The sequence below is a fragment of the Suncus etruscus genome, chromosome 1, assembly GCF_024139225.1.
Source record: "Suncus etruscus isolate mSunEtr1 chromosome 1, mSunEtr1.pri.cur, whole genome shotgun sequence".
Classification (NCBI taxonomy): Eukaryota; Metazoa; Chordata; class Mammalia; order Eulipotyphla; family Soricidae; genus Suncus; species Suncus etruscus.
Window position 1 is genome coordinate 182749845 of NC_064848.1, and position 21645 is coordinate 182771489.

Below are 21645 nucleotides of genomic sequence, written 5' to 3' on the forward strand. Positions count from 1 at the left end.
ACTTGCTTTGTACAAAGCTGGCCTGGGTTTGATCTCTGGCATCCCAGATAGTCTTCTGAACTTGCAGCAGTTGGATGCAGAGCCAGTAACCCCTGAGCACTATTGGTGTGGCCAACCCCTCCCCCCCAAATAAGAGCAGAGAGATTTCAGGGGCCTTCTGAATGATGCTTCTGAACAGGGGGCAGCAGACCAAAGCTTGGATGCTCTTAAGAGGCGCCAAGGGGGGGCCGGGTAGGTGGCGCTGGAGGTAAGGTGTCTGCCTTGCAAGCGCTAGCCAAGGAAGGACCGAGGTTCGATCCCCCGGCGTCCCATATGGTCCCCCCAAGCCAGGGGCGATTTCTGAGCACATAGCCAGGAGTAACCCCTGAGCGTCAAACGGGTGTGGCCCAAAAACCAAAAAAAAAAAAAAAAAAAGAGGCGCCAAGGGTGCCACTAGCTGACCCTGGAAGTCACCCCATAGCTGGTCTTCATCAATAATCAGTACAGCGAGGTGGGCATGGTCCAGTATGACATCAGCAAGTGGAGTGGCAGAGAACAGCAGCAATGTAGTGAAGACAGCCAGCAAGTCGCAGGGCCCTGTGCCTCACCCTCATCCCAGAACCTGGTTCCAGGGGAGCTACTGCCTCAAAGCCAGGCTCACACTTCATCATGGTCAACACCTTGCCTGCTCTGTGCCCATGCATAACTTCCTACTACCCCCACTTAAGGAAGAGGGGCTGGCAGGGACAACCCAGGGACCCCTCTGCTTCTAGCCTCTGCCCCCGCTGCCTCCCACAGGCCCAGCTAACTGGCTGTTCTCTGGTCTGTTCCTCAAATAGATCAAGGAGTCTCTAGTTGCCCTGGAAACCAGGCCCCGTGGGCCACAAACTACAAAAACCTCTGCCCAGGCTCTCCCTCCCTCTCAGGGAATGATTATACAGCCTTGGGGTCAGGCCCAACAGCCTCCTAACTGTTCTACTTGATCAGAATCTTGATCTCAACCTCAAGGCCCAGCAGTCTCAGAAGGCCCACAACTCTGGGCTGACCTCAATCCAACAGAAGGATAAGGGTTGGGAATATGGCCTGGGCTTAGGGGAAGAGGGGTCACTCAGCTGCTCCAGAGCAAGGTAGTACAGAGGAGGGCCTCGCCCATCAGTCCTGAGTAGCTCTGCATCCTGCAAAGCCTGAGGACAACCCCAGGTAGTGTGGTGAGTCAGGAACCTGCAAATGAGCAGAATGGGGTGATCTGGACCTACCCCTTTACAGAGCTGCTCTCTGACCTGGAAGCCCTGAATTCTGGAATCCAGGAAGAGTTCCCTGCAGGCAGCATTGGATAATGAGTTACTAGGAGTGGTGTGGTGGGGCAGGGAGGCTGAATGCAGAGCATATCCTCCAGAAGTTTACAAGACCTGTAAGTCTGGTTCATTACCAACTACAGTTCATGACTGGGTGACTGCTGGAACCTAATATGCTAAAACCAGGTGCTGGAGTTTTGTTTCATTTTGTTTTGTTTTGTTTTTTTTTAGTCCCATAATCTAAGAAGTGACGCTAAAAAGAAGTAAGTTTACTCGATCGATCAAGTATGGGGCTGGAGAGACAGCACAGCTGTAGGGCGTTTGCCTTACACGCAGCCGACCCAGGAGAGATGGTGATTTGAATCCCGGCATCCCATATGGTCCTCTGAGCCTGTCAGGAGCGATTTCTGACGCGACCCAAAAACAAAACAAAAAGTTTACAGAGCCAATGTTTCTGGCATTCACTGAGATTAGAGCTGAAGTCAGGTACTAAACCTCTTGTGGCTCCTCTGAGTATCTGCTGCAAGAGGAACCATAGGAGGGGGCAGAGTTACTCTGGGTCCCACTTCACAGTAAGGACCAGGGCCTTGTTTTTCCGCCTTCCATTTTTTCCTGAGGTGCTAAGTGATGGTGAAGGTAGGAAAAGCCTGGATGACATACTGTACTTTACTCAGTGGCACAGAAAGTCCCATGCTGTGCTACTGGCAGGCAGTGGTGCCCTCTCCTGGCTTTAGGAAGTGTGATGAGACCAGAGCAACTGGCTGAGGAATACTGAAGGTCTGTGTGGCCCAGCTCTCCCACTCAGTGTGGGAGCCAAGATGGTGATCTGTGATCTGAGGCTCTCCCAAGCTCAAGGACAGTCCAGGCTCAAAGACAGTAACCAGGGACCCAGGCGTTGGCTGCTCCCACTTCTCAAGAGAGAACTCCAGGAGCCAGAGGGATAGTACAGCAGGTAGGGCATTTGCTTTGAATGCAGCCAATCTGGGCTAGATCCCCAGTATCCCATAAGATACCCTAAGCATTGCCAGTAGTAATTTCTGAATGAAAAGCCAGAAGTAACCTCTGAGGGTGTTCCCCCCCAAATAAAAGGCGCAACAAGCTCTAGTGTCTAAGCTGTGTCTGAGATGTGTATGTCTTGACCTCTCTGGGGCTGGACAGGAGAGAAAATAATGAGAATATCTGGAGCCAGAGATGCGTAAGGTGCTTGGCCACATGGTCCCTAGTACCTATGAACATTGCAAACCACCAGGGGTCACTCCTGAGTACCTTCTGAGCTCATGATGTAGCCCATCAATCCCCTCCTTCCTTTCTCCCTCTTCCCCCAACCCACACCCCCATTTCCGGAATGGGTCCTGATAAATCCACAGGCTGTAAACCTGGGTCAGAATGAGGAAATTTCTGGGGTTGCCACATTCACTGGCCACGGTATTTGCATATCTCTAGCTGTGTTGCGCTTGTGAGAGCAGGAGTGGAAGTCACAGTCACTTCCCTTTTTTCCCCCTTTCAATTGTTTTTGATTTTGAGCCACGCCCAGCAGTGCTCTGGGATTACTCCTGGCTCTATGCTCAGAAATTGCTCCAGGTAGGCTCGGGGGACCAAATGCAAGGCAAGCACCCTACCTGCTGTACTATCATTCTGGCCCCTACTTTCCCTTTTTTGTGCTATCACACAGTGGCTTGGTGCTGCCAGAAACCATGCCCCTGGGAACCACAGCAAAGCTACTGAGATCATGTTCTGCACAGGTGGGACACTGAGGATTCAAATTCATGATACATGATTGCAAGAGGGATGCTCTAAGCTCCTGCACCCACCCACTGGGTTTTGGATGGATTCTAAGCCAATTCCACCATGGAGAGATGAAACCATCCTCTTGTCATGGCTGAGAAAGTCCCAGCACCAACAGCTCCAGCCCCAGAGGAAAGAGACCAGCTTAGAGAGATAGAGATATATTTCTTCTGTTGCATATTTCAGACGTCACACTGAGCTTCAGGCACGATGCTGCTCCGGGTTCAGAGCGACCAGACAGGGTCTTCCCAAGCTGCCAGTGGGCCTGTCCCAGGTTGGCAGTCCTCAGAACTTGGGAGGCTCCATGTGGTTCTTAGCAGGGCCTGGTGCCCTGTCTTCCACCGAGGTGGCAAGGGGTTCTGGAAAGCACTTGAGCCAGCCCCATCCCCCTCTTTTTCCATCCCCTGGACAAGAGGAGAAGCTGTCCGCTAGAGGCCAGCTCAGCAGTGCTCCCCCAAATCACTAGCCCGAGCCTCAGAGACCAGCAATGGTGCAGAGCCTTGGCCTTAAGCACCACAAGCACCAGCCAGGCCAGGGAGGCCCCAAGGAGGAGGCGGGTCAGGCTTCCACTCTGTGGCAGCAGATGGTCACTCAGGCCTCTGTTCCCCAGAGCCACGACCCACTTCTGGGGCTGCTGAGCCCTATTGCACATCTTTGTTCCCAAGCCTCCTCCCCGACACCCGTTTTCCTCTGAAAAGAACATCTAGTGGGGAAGGTGAGGGAGAGCTGGGCTGTCTCCCCACTGCCCTGCCCTCCCCTGCTCCCAGCAGGCTTGGGTCGGAGCCATCCCTGCTGTCTGTGCTGTTCTCCATGGCTTGCTTAGTGGGGCTGCCTGCCCTCTGGCTCTCTCCGGCGTGAGGGCCATCCCTCCGCGGTCAGTAAGGTGCAATTCCCCGGTCCTCCGGAGGTGCTGGCTAGGTCCTGCTACCTGAGGCGCCCGTCTGCTTTGACAGGCCCCAACTCCGACTTGGGGTCAGGGAACAGTGAACTCCAGCTAGTCTGTCTGCAGAGTTTTAGGGAGGGGCAGGCAGAGGGACCCGTGGCGCACAGTCCGGCCACAGACCAGAAGCCACCCAGGGCCTCATCTGTCCAGGCCTCAAGTGCCGGGCCTGTGAGCTGTGCATGTCGGCGGGCAGCCTCCTCTGCGGGCCCAGGCTGGGGCAAGTTCAGGATGCCACGCAGGCCCTGGAAACTCTGCTCCATGTACTCGTTGTGGGGTGGCCCGGCATGAAGCCAGCTGGCATCATCTGCAGGGACAGAGTCATTAGTCAGACACCCGGCCCCACTGGTCCAGAGGTCAGGCCCCAGCAGGCAGGCCTGGAAACCCCCTAATTTGTCCCTATACAACCTCAGAGATGTCAGGCTGATTAGAGAACTCTGTTCTTCCTTTCAGTTTTGTTGTTTTTGGATCACACCCGATGGTGTTTAGGGGTTAGTTACTCCTGCTCAGAAATCATTCCTGGCAGGCGTGGGGCACCATATGGGATGCCGGGATTCTAACCACCATCTGTTCTGGATCGACTATATGCAAGGTAAATGCCCTACCACTGTGCTATCTCTCCAGACCCTTCCTTTCAGTTTAATAAGCCAAGATAGTGACTCCCTGAACTCCCCACTCTGACGACTGAAGTGAAGGTACTTTAGAAAATAAAGTTACTGGGCCCAGAGTAACACTCTGTATTGCCAGTAGGGTGTTTGCCTTGCATGCAGCCAACCCAAATTCGATCCCCAGCATCCCATATGGTTTCCCCAAGCCTACCAGGAGAAACTTTTTTTTTTTTTGGGGGGGGGGGCACACCCAGCAGTGCTCAGGGGTTACTCCTGGCTCTGCACTCAGAAATTACTCCTGGCAGGCATGGGGGACTACTATATGGATGCCAAGGATCAAACACAAGACCATCCCATGTGCAAGGAAAATGCCCTACCACTGTGCTATCACTCTGGCTCCAGGAGAAACTTCAGAACACAGAGCTACAGACCCCAGATCACTTCTGGGGTAACCCCCCCACCCCCCACCCCGCCAAAAAAAAACCCCAAACAAATAAATAAAAAAGGAAATGATGTTACTTTGCAGAAACATATGACTCAGTCACTCCTGCCCCAAGCCCTTGGAAGCTTCCATCAGTGCAACTATGGAACCTCTTTCCTACCTTCACCTGCTCATCATGCCCTGACACCTGGACAAGCCTCTGCCCATAAAGTTTGGCTCATCTCTCCAGACTCAGCTCCCTACACCACCACTGCCTCACCTGTCCACTCTCCACCCAGCCTCGAGCTCTGGGAGAGTAGGGGTGCAGCCTGGCTCCCGCAGGACTCACCACAATCTCCCATTCAACGTCTTTCCTCCCTGGATCCCCTCCCTCCTACTGCCCCCTCTGACAAGATATGGTGGGGAGGAAAACAACAGCTCTCATACTCCCAGGGGCAAGTCGGCACGTCCACATGCTCCTCAGCCTCCTGCTCACCTGGCTATACAGCACTGGGAGGGCCCCTTAAGACTGTAGGCTCAAGAATGTGATAATGGGCCCAGATGCCTCGAACAGCACTGGGAGGATATGCAAGACAGAAAGAGCAGCAGGGCCTGAGGCTGACAGCTGGACAGAGGCCAGGAGCATGGCCCTGAGGACCCCAGAGAGAAGCAGCTCTGGAGGCAGGAGGATGGCCATTGATCATAGTCCAGTCACTGCCCAGACCATGTGAAATGGTTTGAGAGGCTTCCTGCCTCTTCTATCATACATGCCCAGATCATCATACATGCTCAGACCATCACACATTACACATGCTCAGGAAGGAAAAGAGAGACGTCCATGGGGGAGGAATCCAGCTGACTTAGAGCTGTGCTCCCTGTCTACCTTATCCCTGATGCTTTTCTTCAACAGTGTAGGCAGGTTTGGGGCTGCAGAGATAGAGATGGTCCCAAACACCAACCCTCATTGGGCCCAGAGCAATAGAATAGTGGGTGGGGTGTTTGCCCTACACGTGGCCTACCTGGGTTCAATCCCCAGCATCCCATATGGTCGGTCCCTTAAGTACAACCAAGAGTAATTCTTGAGTACAGAGCCAGGAGTAACCCCTGAGCAATTTTGGGTATGGCCCCCAAACAAAACATAAAAATGAAAAACCAAATACCAACTCTCCTAACCCCATCCAAGGATGGGGTCAGCTCTGCTGATCAGAGGCTGGAGCAATAGCACAGTGGTAGGGCATTTGCCCTGCATGTGGCCAACCCAGGTTTGATTCCTGGCATCCCATATGATCCCCTGATCCTACCAGTAGTAATTTCTGAATGCAAAGCCAGGAAAAATGTCTGTGTGCTGCTGGATATATACTCCCTCCCCCCCGCAAAACAACAACAACAACAGGAACTGCTGATCAGTTGCTTGGGGTCACATGAAGTCAGGATGGGAAGGGGAAGCGGTGTCTCACCTTTCCTGAGAGGTAGTTTGCGGTTGAAGGTCAAGGGCAGCACAAGGAAGCGGGTCTCACCCAGTGGCTCCCAGAACTGAAGCAGGCGAACAGTCCAGGTCCCCGGCCGCAGGGGCCGGCTCAGTGGGGGCTTGTACTGAGTGACCTCAGCGTCCGCATCCACAGCAATGTCATAAGATGTGGCCACCACGTAGGTGGGGTCAATCCACACCACGGTGACGGTGAGGTTGGGGCCCCGGGCCCAGCGCTGCATGGCCACAGGCTCATCCAGAGGCCCCAGCAGTCCTCCAAAGTTCCGGAAAAGACGCTCTTTGGGGTCCCACTCGGTGCCGACCTGTAGGGAGGGAGGCGGCTGGGAGAAGCCAGGGAAGATCCTTCCCTCTACTCTGGCGCTGCCTCTAACTCCCCGTGCGATGCGGGCCTGCCGCAGTCTCTCTCAGGGCCTCAGTATCCCCATCTGCAAAAATGAAGGGTTTGTACTGCATCTTGAAGCCCTCTCTGGCTCTGAGATGGGCGGGAGGCACCTGCTCTGAGTGGTTGGGACCTGCCTGCTGACCTTCCCCACACAAATCTAACAGCCTCTTAGGAGACAAAGGGACCTCTAAAACCTAACTTTGATGCCCAAGCATCTCTAGAAGCCAATCCCTGCGTTTAGGGACTGGACTTGTGTGGTAGGGCAACAGTAGGACCCTCTGATCCCCACCTCAATTCTCAAGTGGGGTGAGCTCCCTGCAGGGATGCGAGGTCTCAACATAGCTGCCATCTTTGACCAAAAGGAGTTGGGCCCCCTCCTCGCCCTTACCCCCAGTACTCTGAATTTTCCCAGGGTGGGAGTGGGGTCAAGAGAAAGCAAAGGGGAGTCCTGTCCCACCTCCAAACTCTGCAGACGGCTGGCCTGGTCACTCCGCCCCAACAGCTTCAGCGACCCCTGGGGCATCAGCCACATCTCCAGCATCTCCGCAGGCCCCTGGGCCAAGGGCTGAGCCGCCTGCGTCACCAGGTAGCCCTGGAAATGGTCGTCATAGAAATACAGGTGCACGCTGGAGGGCAAGCCCCTGGGCTCAAACCTACGAAGGTTCCAGCAGGGAGAAAGGGAGACGCCATCAGCACACCAAGCTGGGGAGTCCCCTCCCCAGGGCTCGAAATTTGTCCCCACGCGAATATCCACTGTGCCTATGTGCCTGGCTCTGAGACTGTCTTTCCACTTCCCAGGGCTGCCACTGACTGGCCCTCCAAAACTGGGGGTCTCACCTGCAATGCGGCACTGTCTGTGAGGGTGCGGTGGCAGCAGCCTGGCGCAGGCCTAGGCGGGCGAAGGCGGTGTAGACGGTCAATGCCACATCGCTGAGTGCGCCGGGGCCATCGGCTGCATCATGCACATTCTCCCAGTAGGCCCTGAGCGCGGGTGTGCCTGGTGGGTAGCTGCCATACAAATGTGAGTCCAGGATCTCCAGTACCTCCTGGTTCACGGTGGACTCAAACTTCCGGGCAAAGAAGGTGGGTCTGGAGACTTGCTGCAGTGAGAGAAGCAGGGTGAAAGAGTTTGGAGGGTGGCAGAAGGGAAGAGCCCTGCACCATGTTGAGTGATCAGAGGCTATTCCAAGCAAAGACTCTCAGATACTCTCATGGCTTCCACTGAGTTCCTCTTGTTTTTCTTCCTGCTGACCTTCCTCGAGCTCTGATGGCTGTTCACACTGCAGGCACCTACAGCATCAGCATCCTATTTTTTTTTTTTTTTTGGTGCTACACCTGGTGACGCTCAAGGGTTACTCCTGGCTATGCGCTCAGAAATCACTCCTGGCTTGGGGGACTATATGGGATGCCAGGGGATCGAACTGCAGTCCTTCCTGGGTCAGCCTTGTGCAAGGCAAATGCTCTACCACTGAGCCATCACTCCAGCCCCTAGCATCCTATTCTTTTTTTTTTTTTTGGTTTTTGGGCCACACCCGGCGGTGCTCAGGGGTTACTCCTGGCTGTCTGCTCAGAAATAACTCCTGGCAGGCACGGGGGACCATATGGGACACCAGGATTCGAACCAACCACCTTTGGTCCTGGATCGGCTGCTTGCAAGGCAAACGCCGCTGTGCTATCTCTCCGGGCCCCAGCATCCTATTCTTACCTGCTAGTACTAGTGATCACCAGAGCACACGGCCAGCACTTGGTGTTTCCGTTCAGCTACCAGGGAATTTACATACTGTTTGGTTAATTGGGCCACACCTGGATGTATGGGGGTTACTCTCAGCTGCTCAGCAATTGGGTTGGGATGTATTGCCAGGAATCACACCCACGCTTTCAGTATAAAGCATGTACTCCATTTAAGCATGTGCTTAAGCATGTGCTTCTTGAAGCCATCTCCCCAGTCTGGCCTTTGCTTATTAACTTTCTTTTCTTTTGATTTTGGGGTCTTGGGAGCTACTTCCAGTTTGGTGCTCAGGAGCCATGTAGTGCTGGGTATCAAACCCGGGACTTTTGCATGCAAAGTCTGTGATCTAGCCCTGTGAGCCCTGCCCCCACCCCACCCTTCATTTCTGTGGCAGAAACATGCCTGAGCATTGAGTACCCTGGTGAAGAGCTGGGGAGGCCCTAGCAGGGATGGTGGAGGGGGTTTGGGGGCACACACCTGCAGACGCAGGAAGTCCTGTGGTTTGAAGTCATTGGGGGAGCAGCCGCACCAGTCCACGATGTGCTTGTACTGGCATTTGCAGCCCAGCTTGCGGTTCCAGTTGGTGACCCGCAGGTTGTTGTCCACGAGGGTCTCGCAGGCTGGGCTGTTCTCCAGCACCGTGTGGAAGAAGGACTGTGGGGAATATGGATGAGCTACTAGCAATCCCCCCACATACTCGTACCCTCCCCGGCTCTGCTTGTTCCAGGTTCGAGTCCCCCACCTCGGCTGGGAGCAGCGTGTATGTGTAGAATTGGCGCAGCTGGGCCACGAGCGGGTCATCCGTGTATACCACATACTCCACGAAGCTGCGCGTGAGCACGAACCAGTCGGAGCCACCATCCACCACGATGCCCGCTGGGATCTGCCGCTCACCCAGGCGCCACATGTGTGAGTCACACTCATGGAACAGGCGGTCCAGGCCCTGCTTCTTGATGAACCTGTGGGGTGGAGGGCTGGGGTTAAATGAATTCTGGGGATGGGGGGGTCATCAGGCCTGTGGAGGCAACTGAGCTGCCACTAGTAAGCCTTTGGGTGGGCCAGGCGGTAATGAGACCAACCTGGGGGCCAGGGCCTTCCCATCACACCCTTGCCTCACCTAGAGTTGTCCCGGCCATGGGACTTGAGGAAATTCTTGTCTCGGTTCTTAGACAGGAAAGCCACCAGCTCCTCATTGGTCCTGGAGGGGAGCAGGGCAGTTGTGTGTGCTCAGGGCTCTGTCACCAGCTCAGAGGACACTCCCTTCAAACCTGGAGAGCCTCTGGCCACATGCACCAACCCCAGCTAAGCCCCCAAAGATGTCCAACTACCCATCCTTCCTCCCTGCTATGCTGTGGCTGGCCCAGCAGCCCCAAGTACAGAACCCTAGATCCTTCCCTCAACTCTTTTTTTGTTTTTTTTTTGGGGGGGGTCACACCCGGCAGCACTCAGGGGTTACTCCTGATTCTATGCTCAGAAATCACTCCTGGAAGGCTCAGGGGACCATATGGGATGCCGGGATTCGAACCACCATCCTTCTGCATGCAAGGCAAACGCCCTACCTCCATGCTATCTCTCTGGCCCCTTTCCCTCAACTCTTGTCCCTCATTCTCAACCCAGACTGTTTTTCACCAGCCAATCCCCTACAACATACCAATGTCCCATGTCTGGGCTGTGGGGGTCCCCAGAACAAGTACCAAGGGATGGGAAGATGTCCCATCAGACCCCGGGGGTTTCAGAGCATGTTGGCACACCTGGTTGGGTAGTCGGTGGCACTGAGGTTGATGAAGAAGTCCCAGGCCCAGCCTGGCACCTCCAGCAGGTCGCGCATGCTCCGCAGGTACATCCTCAGCAGGCTGGCACCGCCCCAGATGGTGACCATGCGCCAAGGGGTGACCCGCACGTTGTCATACTGCTGGGCCAGTGCCACCACCTCGCGATGCAGGTAGTTTGAGCGCTGTGGGCAGCCAGAGGGGGAGATCCTCAGTGGCCACAGCACCCATTGGTGGGTGGGACAGAGGAACATCACCACCACCACCACCCTTCCAGCCCCAGTGCTTGGAACATGGAATGGAGGAAGCAGGGGCAGGTTCCCAATCCCCATCCAAGGTTTTGACTGGGGTGTCCTCCACACCCCATCCCCCGGCACCTTGTCCACATGGATGTAGAAGAAGTGTTGCGCGTGATACACAGCCTTGAGGAGCCTTTTCAGCTGACGCACAGCCCGGCCATGCACCACCAGCATATAAGCAATGCGCACCGGGGCACCGGCTGCCGGCTGCCGGGCCCGGCTCTCGTCCCACTGGATGCCAGGGCTCATCTTCCCTGCAGGGAGACCATGAGCACTGAGAGGGCTCTCCCTAGCGCCCAAGGTAGGGGTGAGATGGCAAATGGGGAGAGAGCTGCCTGCCTTGCCAAGAAGTCTAGATGAGGGCCTGGCACTGTGAGGTCCCCACGGTACCTCCCCCTCTTAAAACACCAAGTGGGCAGACAGGGCATTGTTCGGCCAGGACCCCCTCAGAATGCCCTTCCCCCACTCCTGTTCCTTACCAGGCAGCTGGCAGTGCCGGGGTACCACCTTAGGCATGAGGTTCCCGGCCTGATGCAGGCACACCACGTTGGCAATCTCCTGCTGGCACTGCTTGGAGCTGGCCCGGGCCAGGGCAGAAAGTGCATCTTTGCCCACGATCTCACACTTGGGGGTGAAGCCGTTGTCCGTGGGTTGAGGGGCACCCTCCACGCTCCCTGTTTCTCCATGTGGGGGGAAGCCGGCAGCCCCACCCAGAGCCTCCCCAGCAGCAGCTCCACTGAGGTTCTGGCGGTGTGGAGCTTCGGGGGGTGGTGCTGGGGGAACCCGCCAGTTGGCTCTGTGCCGGCTGGTTACTGCTCGCACCACTTTGGCCACGGGCACTCCTGGGCTCTCAGCGCGGACCCGCCAGCGACCGTGCCTTCTGCCCACGCTGCCCCGCCGCCCTGCAGAACTGTCTGTGTCCTTGGATCCTTCGCCGGTGTCCAGTGGCCGTGGCTTTCTCTGCCTTCCTTTCTGAAAGATAAGTAGACGAAGATCACCAGGACAGCCACTGTCCTATCCTTCAGCACTCTGCTGGCAGGGACCCTCCCTCCACCAGACAGCTCACAGGATACCGCATCTTTTCTACAATATGAATGCAGAGATCATGTCTGTTTAGCTTATGGGCCACAGCCAGAGCTGCCTGGGGACGAAGGTGGTGCCAGGGGCAAATCCAGGCCCACTGCATGCAAAGCCTGTTCAGTGCGCCAAGCTCTCTCTGGCCCTCATATATCACTGTGTCAGCAGGTATAAAAATGACTGCCCACACGTGCTGGAGAGAAGGACATGAGCCTTGCCCACCCAGCCTGGCTGGAAGAGCCAATGCTCTCAGAAGAAAAAATTCTGCCATGCAGGAAAGCCAGGGTGAGCACCAAGTCCCTCAGCCTCACCTGAGTTCTCTGAGAAGCAGAATCAATGTAAAAGACCCAGGAGGGTCACCCCCATGGGCAGCAGTGGAGCAGGCACTGCAGGCAAAGCCTTCAGACCACCTGGCTGGCCTGACATTTGCAAGAGGAGCAGAAAGGGCTTCTGGCTCACTGAATCAGGACAGTCCTGGCCTCAACAGAGCACCAAGGGGCCTGGATACATGCCTGTGGGCACACGGGCTGGGGCTGTCCCAGCGTGGGGCTTCTTCAATTTTCTCCACTCACGACTCTCAATGAACCCAAGAAATGCAGCTTAAGTGAGAGTAGCCAGAAACATCTTGGATTTCTGGCACCAGGGGTCTCTAGATTAACTTCTAGAGTTGCCACATATTTTGTGAACCCCACATTGTTACAGGATCCCACATGGGACTGTGACAGTTGAGGCTGTAAACATATGTCCACAATTCAAAGTGTGTGTCCACTTGCTTCCCAGGCCTAGCTGTCACACCCTGTAAGTACCACTCTTGGGTAACCACAGAAGACTGGCAATGGAACCCCTAAGGAAATGTCTGTTGCATGAATGAGTGAATGAATTAATTTAAAAATGAATGAATGGGGCCTGGAGAGATAGCACAATGGTGTTTGCCTTGCAAGCAGCCGATCCAGGACCTAAGGTGGTTAGTTCGAATCCCGGTGTCCCATAAGGTCCCCCGTGCCTGCCAAGAGCTATTTCTGAGCAGACAGCCAGGAGTAACCCCTGAGCACCGCCGGGTGTGACCCCAAAACAAAACAAAACAAAACAAAGAATGAATGAACAAATGAATGAATGAATGAATGCCATATTCCTGGTACTGGCTCTACATGGAATGAGCACCATCACCAGGTTCATTCCAAAAGGGCTGAAGGAAGAAGGAGTCAAATGGGAAGTTCAGGGATAGACTAAGGCCTTCACCTACCCAGGCCTTCCTCCTCTCTTCTGGGGGAGCATGCAAACCCCCCATAGTAGGCTGACAGCCACCCTAGGGCAGAGCCCATGCAGCAACCCTGCTCTCTGTGTCCAGCCCTCAGCCAGCCAACCAATCACAAGAGCCCAGAGCATACCTGCCCATCTAAGGAGAAACACCTGAGTGAGGGAAGGTGGGGGACAGCTGCTGACCCTCACTCTGGATTCACACTGTGATGAGCACCTGACTTGGGCTGCTCTCAGGGAAGATGTCTCTCTGGGTGACATCTGGCCCAGATACTCAGAACAGAGAGTATCTCAGCAGGGCAGGCAGAAGAGCCCAGGGCTGTGGGGTAGAAGCCAGGAGCATTGAGTCAGAAGCCAGTCAGGAAGGTAGGGTCTGGCTGGCTGCAGTGGGGACAGGATGTGGGAGGAGAATAGCATGATGATGGCCTGCACTGCAGCCCAGCATACATGGGAATATGGACAATCCTAGAGAAGGCGGACCAGGAGCAGCAGTGAGGAAGTAGGGGGCCCTCCCAGATCAGTACATTTTATCTTTTTTTTTAATTTTTGATTTGGGGGTCACATCTGGTGGTGCTCAGGAGTTACTTCATGCTCTGTGCTCAGAAATCACTCCTGGCAGGCTTTGGGGACTATATAGGATGCCGGGAGTCAAACCTAGGTCGGCCACATGTAAGGCAAATGCCCTACTTGCTGTGCTATCACTCAAACCCTGCAGTTTTTTTTTTTTTGTTTGTTTGTTTGTTTTGGGCCACACCTGGCATTGCTCAGGGGTTACGCCTAGCTGTCTGCTCAGAAATAGCTCCTGGCAGGCACGGGGGACCATATGGGACACCGGGATTCGAACCAACCACCTTTGGTCCTGGATCGGCTGCTTGCAAGGCAAACACCACTGTGCTATCTCTCCAGGCCCTGCAGTTCATTTTTTAAGGGGGATTCCCACACATTACTCAGGAACCACTATCTGGTGATAGTTGGCCAACTGGGCCCCAAGGCTCAAAGCTCCATTCAATACTACTCGGGCAGTCACAGGCACTGGGAATTAATCCTAGGGCCTTGTGAGTGCAAAGTTCCCAGCCCTATTCATACACACACAGCAGGGAACATGATTCATGTGCCTCTCAGATCTGGTCCCCTCTGATTGCTTCTCGTGGACCCTGGCCTCTAGTCTCTGCACCCTTCCTCCCCACTGAGGGAACTCTTGGTGATTCTGCCGGCCCACCTCTGCAGCCATTTCTCAGAACCCTTCCCTGCACCTCAGAGAACAGAGAACACAGCACCATTTAGCTCGCCCCCACCACTCAGCCTTCTCAGCTCATTTAAACTAAGTGATGAGACCATGTTTGGGGAAGCTTTGTGAATGATAAAGCGACTCTCTGGACGTTAATGACCCAACCTGATCTCCGTTCCAACCCCTCCAGAGAAGGGCAGAGTGAGCCACCCACAAACACACTAGATCCTGATGCTGTGGGAAGCCTCTAGGAGGACTTGACTATGGCCAGAAGCCGCCTGTGCAGATCTTCAATCTTCCTGCTCCAAAGCATCACAAAGGGTCCATAAGCTCCCACACCATTCTCGCTGCAGTAACCCCCAACCCCAAATCAGACCCCAATTAGCTCCCCACCTCCTTAACCTTTGGTTTTCTCTAGTCTGTCCCTACATTCTAATAGTCCAGGGGCTGAGACCTTGTCTCTCTTGTTCACGTCTGTATTTTCTTCATCAGCATGGGGGCTGTTACCAGGCAGAAAGAGTTGAAGAAGACAGCCCATGGGGCTGGAATACATGTTTTGCATTTGGGAGGTCCAGGCTCTATCCTCACGCCTTATACTCCTACCCCATATCCCCTGCACCAAGACAAGAGTAGCCCCTGAGCACCACTGGGTGTGTCCATGTCCCCATATAAGAACCAATTAGGACTTGGTAAATATTTGTTGAATAAATGAACAACTCCCTATTTCAGTTGCTATGCTGAGACAAGAAGAGAGATTTGTCAATGGTTGAGCCAATACCAGAAGCTCCTGCAAGGTTTCGGTGGCATTTGGCATTTACACTGCACCCTCAGTCAACTCAGAGGGTTCTACTATTATCCCCATCTTGAGCAGGAGGTGCAAGACTAGGTGTACGGCTGGTGGCCACACCACTATCCAAGAAGCAGCACAGAAACTGAACAGATTTCATACATTAAATAGGAGGGAGAAGCGGGGTGCCCAACTACCAGGTCCCCTTCCTGAGGGATCCCCAGCCCATAAACTTCCTTATCACATCTGCCTAGTAGCTGAGATGGTGTGGAGGTCATATCCCTTCTCCATCCCAAAATGTCAGCAAGGCAGGCTGGACAATCTCTCAAGCCATCCAGGGACTGAGTGACACAGCTCTAGGCCCCTGCAGTCTCAGCTGCTGGCAGGTCCCTCGCTAGAGTGATCAACTGCTTCTGCTCCCATGCTCCAGGGCTAGGAGGGTCCCCTAATGTCTCAGCATTCCAGAGTCTTCTTGTACTGAGCCCCCAAATACTGTCCCGTCTACTTCCTGGTGCACACACAACAGCTCTCTTGCCCTGCCTCCACAAACTCTCCCCCAAGCTCCCCTGGAGTTCTGCACCTGCAGGATTCTGTCCCCCACACCATCTAGGTCTCCTGCTGTTTCCTGTTGCCCCAGGAACTCATCTATCTACCAGACAGGTTAGGCTCAGGAAGTTGATGTGGCCACAGGGCTCCCAGGCCCTCACCGACAGATGGAGAAGCCCAAGGAGACATGACAAGTGGAGGTGTGACTCAGAGCCCTACCAAGGGGATGGGCTGCAGGCAGGGCAGTTGTGCCCCCCCTGCTTAGAAGTTGGCCCAACATCCTAAACCTTCCAGAAAAGACCCTATGGACCACCCTGGGCAGGACAAGTTTGGGCCTGTCCTGGGAACCCAGGGGAAACCCAGGGTGTCCTGGAACCCTGTTCCAGGACCTGGACTTTTAGCCTCTCAGGACTTTTTAGCCTCTCAGAGCTAGAAGCATATCTCTATAACCCAACCCCTCCCCAAAGTCCAGCGGCCTTGACCCCTGAAGGCCCACTCTGATTCCGAAGACCCTGGATTGAGCAAGACACACCTGGGGCCACCCAGGCTCTCTGGGTCGGGGTCACTCCGCAGTGTCTGAGTTGCTGGACCCCCAGCCTCCTGCAGTCAGTCGGGCACCCATCCTAGGTTTCCCGGGCCCACTCCCCGGTCCCCAAGGCGCGCACATCCCCACCCCCACCCAACTTCAGAAAGTTTGGCCTGGGGCTCCCCACCCCGGAGCAGGTTCGGGCCCAACCCAGCCTCCCAACTCCGCTCGGCACCCCTGACCTTCATTGCTCCGGGAGCCCGAGACCACCCAACCCGGCCGCCCCCACGGTGGGCCCCTGCCCGCCCTCGGTCCCGGCCCGGCCTCCGGGTCACGCACCAAGCCCCGCGCCGAGCCCCTGGGCCCGCTGGGGAAAGGGAGTGCCGGGCAGGGGGGAATCCGAGGTCGGGCTCCCGGGGGCCACACACGCACGCGATCGGTGCCCCACTTTCCCAGCCCGGGCCGCCCGCCCGCAGCCCCGCCAGGACCCCGCGCCTGGCCTGCTCGCCTGCCCGCCCGGCCATCGGAGCACCTCTCCCGGCTCGTCCTCCTCCAGGCCGCTGAAGCTCCACACCACCAGGCCCTGCAGCAGCAGGATGGCCAGCGCAGTGGCGATCGCCAGCTTGTAGCGCCGCACCAGCTTCTGCACCCGCGCGCTCGCCACCATCTTCCTGCCCGGGACGCGGGACGCGCGCCCAGCCCTGCAACCCGGCCGCGGGCGCGCGCGCGCGGGCCGGGCCGGGCCCTCCACCCGCGGGGCGTGGTCTACTGTGAGCTGGGCGTGGCCTGTTTGTGTGTGGGCGTGGTCTGTAAGTAGAAACGCCCCTGGGTGGAGCCTAACCTCCTCGCTTGCCCCGTCTTTGGACCCCACTCCCCAGCCCCGGGGCCTGCAGACCTTTTTGCACTCTGTGCGCAGAGATCTTGCTTGCGTGCAGCCTGAGGTCTTGGGCCCTAAGAGCACAGCCCCCTGCAGAGCATCTAGGTACCCAGAAACATGGAGCAACGCTAGGCCTCACACTGCGAGGTCTATCTCTGGGCTAGGCTTAGGAGTCGGATTTTCTTAAACTTTTTTTCTGGGGGGGTCACACCCGGCAGCATTCAGGGTTACTCCTGGCTCTACATTCAGAAATCGCCCCCAGCAGGCTCAGGGGACCCTATGGAATGTCGGGATTCTAACCACCATCCTTCTGCATGCAAGGCAAACTCTCCATGCTACCTCTCCGGCCCCAACTTTCTTGAACTTTAACTTCACAAGTGCTCAGAGGAATAGATGAAATAAACATTGTTATTCTCTTCCTAGTCACTCTCTTGCTTTGGTAGGTGGTGAGTGTGGCCTGAGAAGTATATTGAAAATTTTCAATTTTCCAGGGGATGCTTGTTCTATTAGGCAGGACCACGTTTGGAGAATCTGTAGACCTTGGCTGGCTTTATGCAGCTGTTCTGCCCTTCCTGGTGTCTTCCCCAACAAGGCAACCACCCCTGGTGTTTCCCCAAAACTGGACTTTTGAGTCCTGGTCTTAGAACTGGCTGCAATTTTTGTAGGAGCAAACATCTTTCTCTTTTGTTCTTTAGCCCGGCAGTTGGAGTTATTGGAATTCTGCTGGAAGCATGACAATGCTCAGTAAAAGTGAACTGGAGCGCACTGAAGCCCTAAGTTTCTGTCTAAGCGGCCCATCATAACCAGCTAGTTTGATTTGAGCACCAGGTCTCAGGAGTAATCCCTGAACTCAAAGCCAGGAGTAAGTCCTGAGAAAGCTTGGTGTGACCCAGAAACCAAAAATGAGAAGAGTGAGAAGCCAGATGTCTGCTCAGCTAGGAAACCACCATGAAGAAAGAAACAAGTGAGAAGAAAGCAACATAAAGACCAAACTCAAGTCTAAGGGGCCGAGAGATGGCACAGTGGTAGGGCGTTTGCCTTGCAAGCAACCGACCCAGGACAAAAGGTGGTATGAATCTCAGCATCCCATATGGTCCCCACGCCTGTCAGGTGCAATTTCAGAGTGCAGAACCAGGAGTAATCCCTGAACGCCGCCAGGTGTAACCCCAAAACAACAAAAAACCTCAAGACTAAAGGTTAAATATGAAGATTTTCTGGCCGGAGAGATAGCATGGAGGTAGGGCATTTGCCTTGCATGCAGAAGGACGGTGGTTCGAATCTCGGCATCCTATATGGTCCCCTGAGCCTGCCAGGAGCGATTTCTGAGCATAGAGCCAGGAGTAACCCCTGAGCGCTGCTGGGTGTGACCCAAAAAACAAAAAAAAAGAAAATGAAGATTTTCAGGGCCACTACAGAGAGAGCTGAAGAAATAAATGCTTGTTTGTTTGTTTGTTTATTTGTTTTTGGACCACACCCGGAGATGCTCAGGGATTACTCCTGGCTGTCTGCTCAGAAATAGCTCCTGGCAGGCACGGGGGACCATATGGGACACCGGGATTCGAACCAACCACCTTTGGTCTTGGATGGGCTGCTTGCAAGGCAAACGCCACTGTGCTATCTCTCCGGGCCCAGAAATAAATGTTTTAAGAAAATGCTTAAAGCAACAACAAGAAGTTGCAAGTTGCCTGGATATGCACTCTGTGGTGGAATTTTAAGTTGTGATGCAGACGGTCGATCTGGTTATGTGATGGCACAAAAAACAAACTCCCTTAATCACTTCCGTTCCCCTTGGTATTTGTAATCATTCCATTTGGAAGCGTTAAATGGGAGAACTGTAAACAAAGTTTCAGATGACAGTTGGGCCACTTAAGTGAACCTATACTTCAAGGATTTTTTTTTAAAAAACATCAGTTCATATGCCTGCAGTTGATATGTTAATTGAATATTGATCTTGTGTGCTAATTAAATGTGGTCTCTAAGGCTCGCTACTTGCCAATACTCCCCCCAACAATAAAAATAGCTTTATTTTCCATTGATTGTATTAGTAACAGATAACTATAGAAATTTAAGACAGGAAAATTTTAAGGGAAAACGTCATGCGATCCCACTTGCTGAGATAATAATCATTACTATTTTGGTGATTATCCTTTTCTTCCATCTCTTTCCAATTTTGTGAGAGTGGGATCACGTTATGCGCACGTTTTTCCAATGTAGAAACTTATTGGAAAATATATCTTTCCCCTTTATGTTAACAGCCTGTTTTGCTTCCTTCCTTTCTCTAACAGTTTACACACATTTTAATTTTAGGACAGAAGAGACCATTTAAGAAGTAGAATCGGGGGACTGGAGCAGTGGCGCAAGCCGTAAAGCATCTGCCTTGTGCGTGCTAGCCTAGGACGGTCCTCGGTTCAATTCCTCAATGTCCCCCAAGATAGGAGCGATTTCTGAGTGCATAGCCAGGAATAACCCATGAGCATCACTGGATGTGGCCCAAAAGCCAAAAAAAAAAGAAATAGAAAAGATTTTTTTTTTTTTTTTTGGTTTTTGGGTCACACCTGGCAGTGCTCAGGGGTACTCCTGGCTCTATGCTTAGAAATTGCTCCTGGCAGGCTCGGGAGACCATGTGGGATGCCGGGATTTGAGTCACCATCTTTCTACATGCAAAGCAAACACCCTACCTCCATGCTATCTCTCCAGCACCCAGAAATAGAAAAGAGTTAAAAAAAAAAAAAAAAAGTAGAATCGGGCTGGAGCAATAGCACAGTGTAGGGTGTTTACCTTGCACGTGGCCTGCCCATTCCAAATTTGGTTCAATCCCCAGCATCCCATATGGTCCCTGAGCCTGCCAGGAGTGATTTCTGAGCACAGAGCCAGGAGTAAACCTGAGCACAGCGGGGCTAAAAAAAAAAAAAAAGTAGAATCACTTTTTGGTCTCTGGGTCACACCAGCAGTATTCAGGGCTTACTCATGGCTCTGAACCCAGGGGTCACACTCCAGGTTGGATTTGGGAGAAGATATAGATGCAGGGGATCAAACCCAGGTCAGCAACGTGCAAGACAAGCACTAGCCCCAGAAGTGAATTTGTATTACACATACCTCTCTACATTTTGCTCTTCTCTCTGAACCATTAATATAGAGTAAATTTTCCCCAAGTCAAATGGATCAGATCTAATTATTCTTTTTTACTGGTTATGTAATAATTTCCTTATTGAATGGACATTCATTTGTATTTTTTCCCATTATTACAAGAATATCTTTTTTTTTTTTTTTTTTTTTTTTTTTTGGTTTTTGGGTCCCAGCCGGCAGCGCTCAGGGGTTACTCCTGGCTCTACACTCAGAAATGGCTGCTGGCAGGCTCGGGGGACCATATGGGGTGCCAGGATTCGAACCACTGTTCTTCTGCCTGCAAGGCAAATACCCTACCTCCATGCTATCTCTCCAGCCCCTCATGTTTTGTTTTGTTTTTTTACCACTAAGGTTATTGGTTTCTCCAGTTTTCTACATTACTGGAAAAAGGTGAATATACAATATTTTAATTGTAGTGATAATGTTATGTTGCTTTCCCCAAATATTGTTACTGTGTATTTCCCCAGCAAAAAAAAAGAGTCAGTTTTGAGAATTGTTTTTCCACATCCTTTATAGATATGGATGTTCTTGCTGTTTTATATATTTTGCTGATATGTTCAGTGACAAAGGGCCTTCTTGGTGTTTTTAATTCAGCAGCTCTCTGCATGAATTGGTTTCTTGACAGGGTTTGCCTGACCTCAGTTATATAGTTAAAAATAAATAAATTTGTTGGGGTCGGAGAAATCATACAATGGGTAATGCATTTGCCTTGAATGCAGTCAACCTGGGTTGGATCCCCAGTTTTCACATATGGTCCCTTAAGAACTGCTGGGGTGGGGCCGGAGAGATAACATGGAGGTAAGGCATTTGCCTTCCATGCAGAAGGTCATTGGTTCGAATCCCAGCATCCCATATGGTTCCCGAGCCTGCCAAGAGTGATTTCTGAGCATGGAGCCAGGAGTAACCCTTGAGCACTGCCGGGTATGACCCAAAAACCAAAAAAAAAAAAAAAAAAAAAAAGAACCTCTGGGGTGACAGCTATATGCAAAGCCAGGGGTCAACCCTGAGGACTACTGGGTGTGCCCACATACAAATTTTGTTATTGGCATATGACAAATCTTGTTTCAGAGTTGACACATGAAAGGTTGACACATTGCTCCCTATTGCACTTTTTGGGTTCCTTCCATTATACTTCCCCTTCTCCACTTTATCCTAGAAGACCTTTGTTTGGAGGCCATACCCAGGGCTATTCAGGACTTACTCGTGGCTCTGTGCTCTGGTGGTTCTTGGAGGACCATCTATAATGCTGGGATTAAACTGGTGTTGCCTGCGTGCAAGGCCTACACCTTACCTGTGGTACTATCTCTTTAGCACTACCACAGACAATTTTGAAACAGCATTATAGTTCCTCAGAAAGATAGAACAGGAATGCCAGCTTAGTTTCCAGCAGGCTCCTTGTCTGATCAAACATGTGGAAGTCGTATCCTGAGAGGCTCTGTTTTAAGATTGATTCAGGGAGAGACGGCCACTGAATGCTTTCCACTGTTCCAACTCTGCAGCTGGAACTCAAAATTGCCTCAGGACC

At 53.3% G+C, this 21645-nt stretch overlaps 1 protein-coding gene across 1 annotated transcript; it reads right to left on the reverse strand.

The window, feature by feature from the left end:
• Window positions 1–3204: 3204 nt before the first annotated feature.
• Window positions 3205–16815, reverse strand: XYLT2 (xylosyltransferase 2). The gene is made up of 11 exons (XM_049772851.1): window positions 16650–16815; window positions 11176–11668; window positions 10775–10950; window positions 10380–10582; window positions 9746–9826; window positions 9371–9587; window positions 9106–9282; window positions 7737–7999; window positions 7357–7552; window positions 6486–6819; window positions 3205–4306 (listed from the first exon to the last, which is right to left on the reverse strand). The coding sequence occupies exons 1-11, from the start codon at window positions 16782–16784 to the stop codon at window positions 3984–3986; spliced, it is 2598 nt and encodes an 865-aa protein (XP_049628808.1). The 5' UTR covers window positions 16785–16815; the 3' UTR covers window positions 3205–3983.
• Between the last annotated feature and the right edge of the window lie 4830 nt (window positions 16816–21645).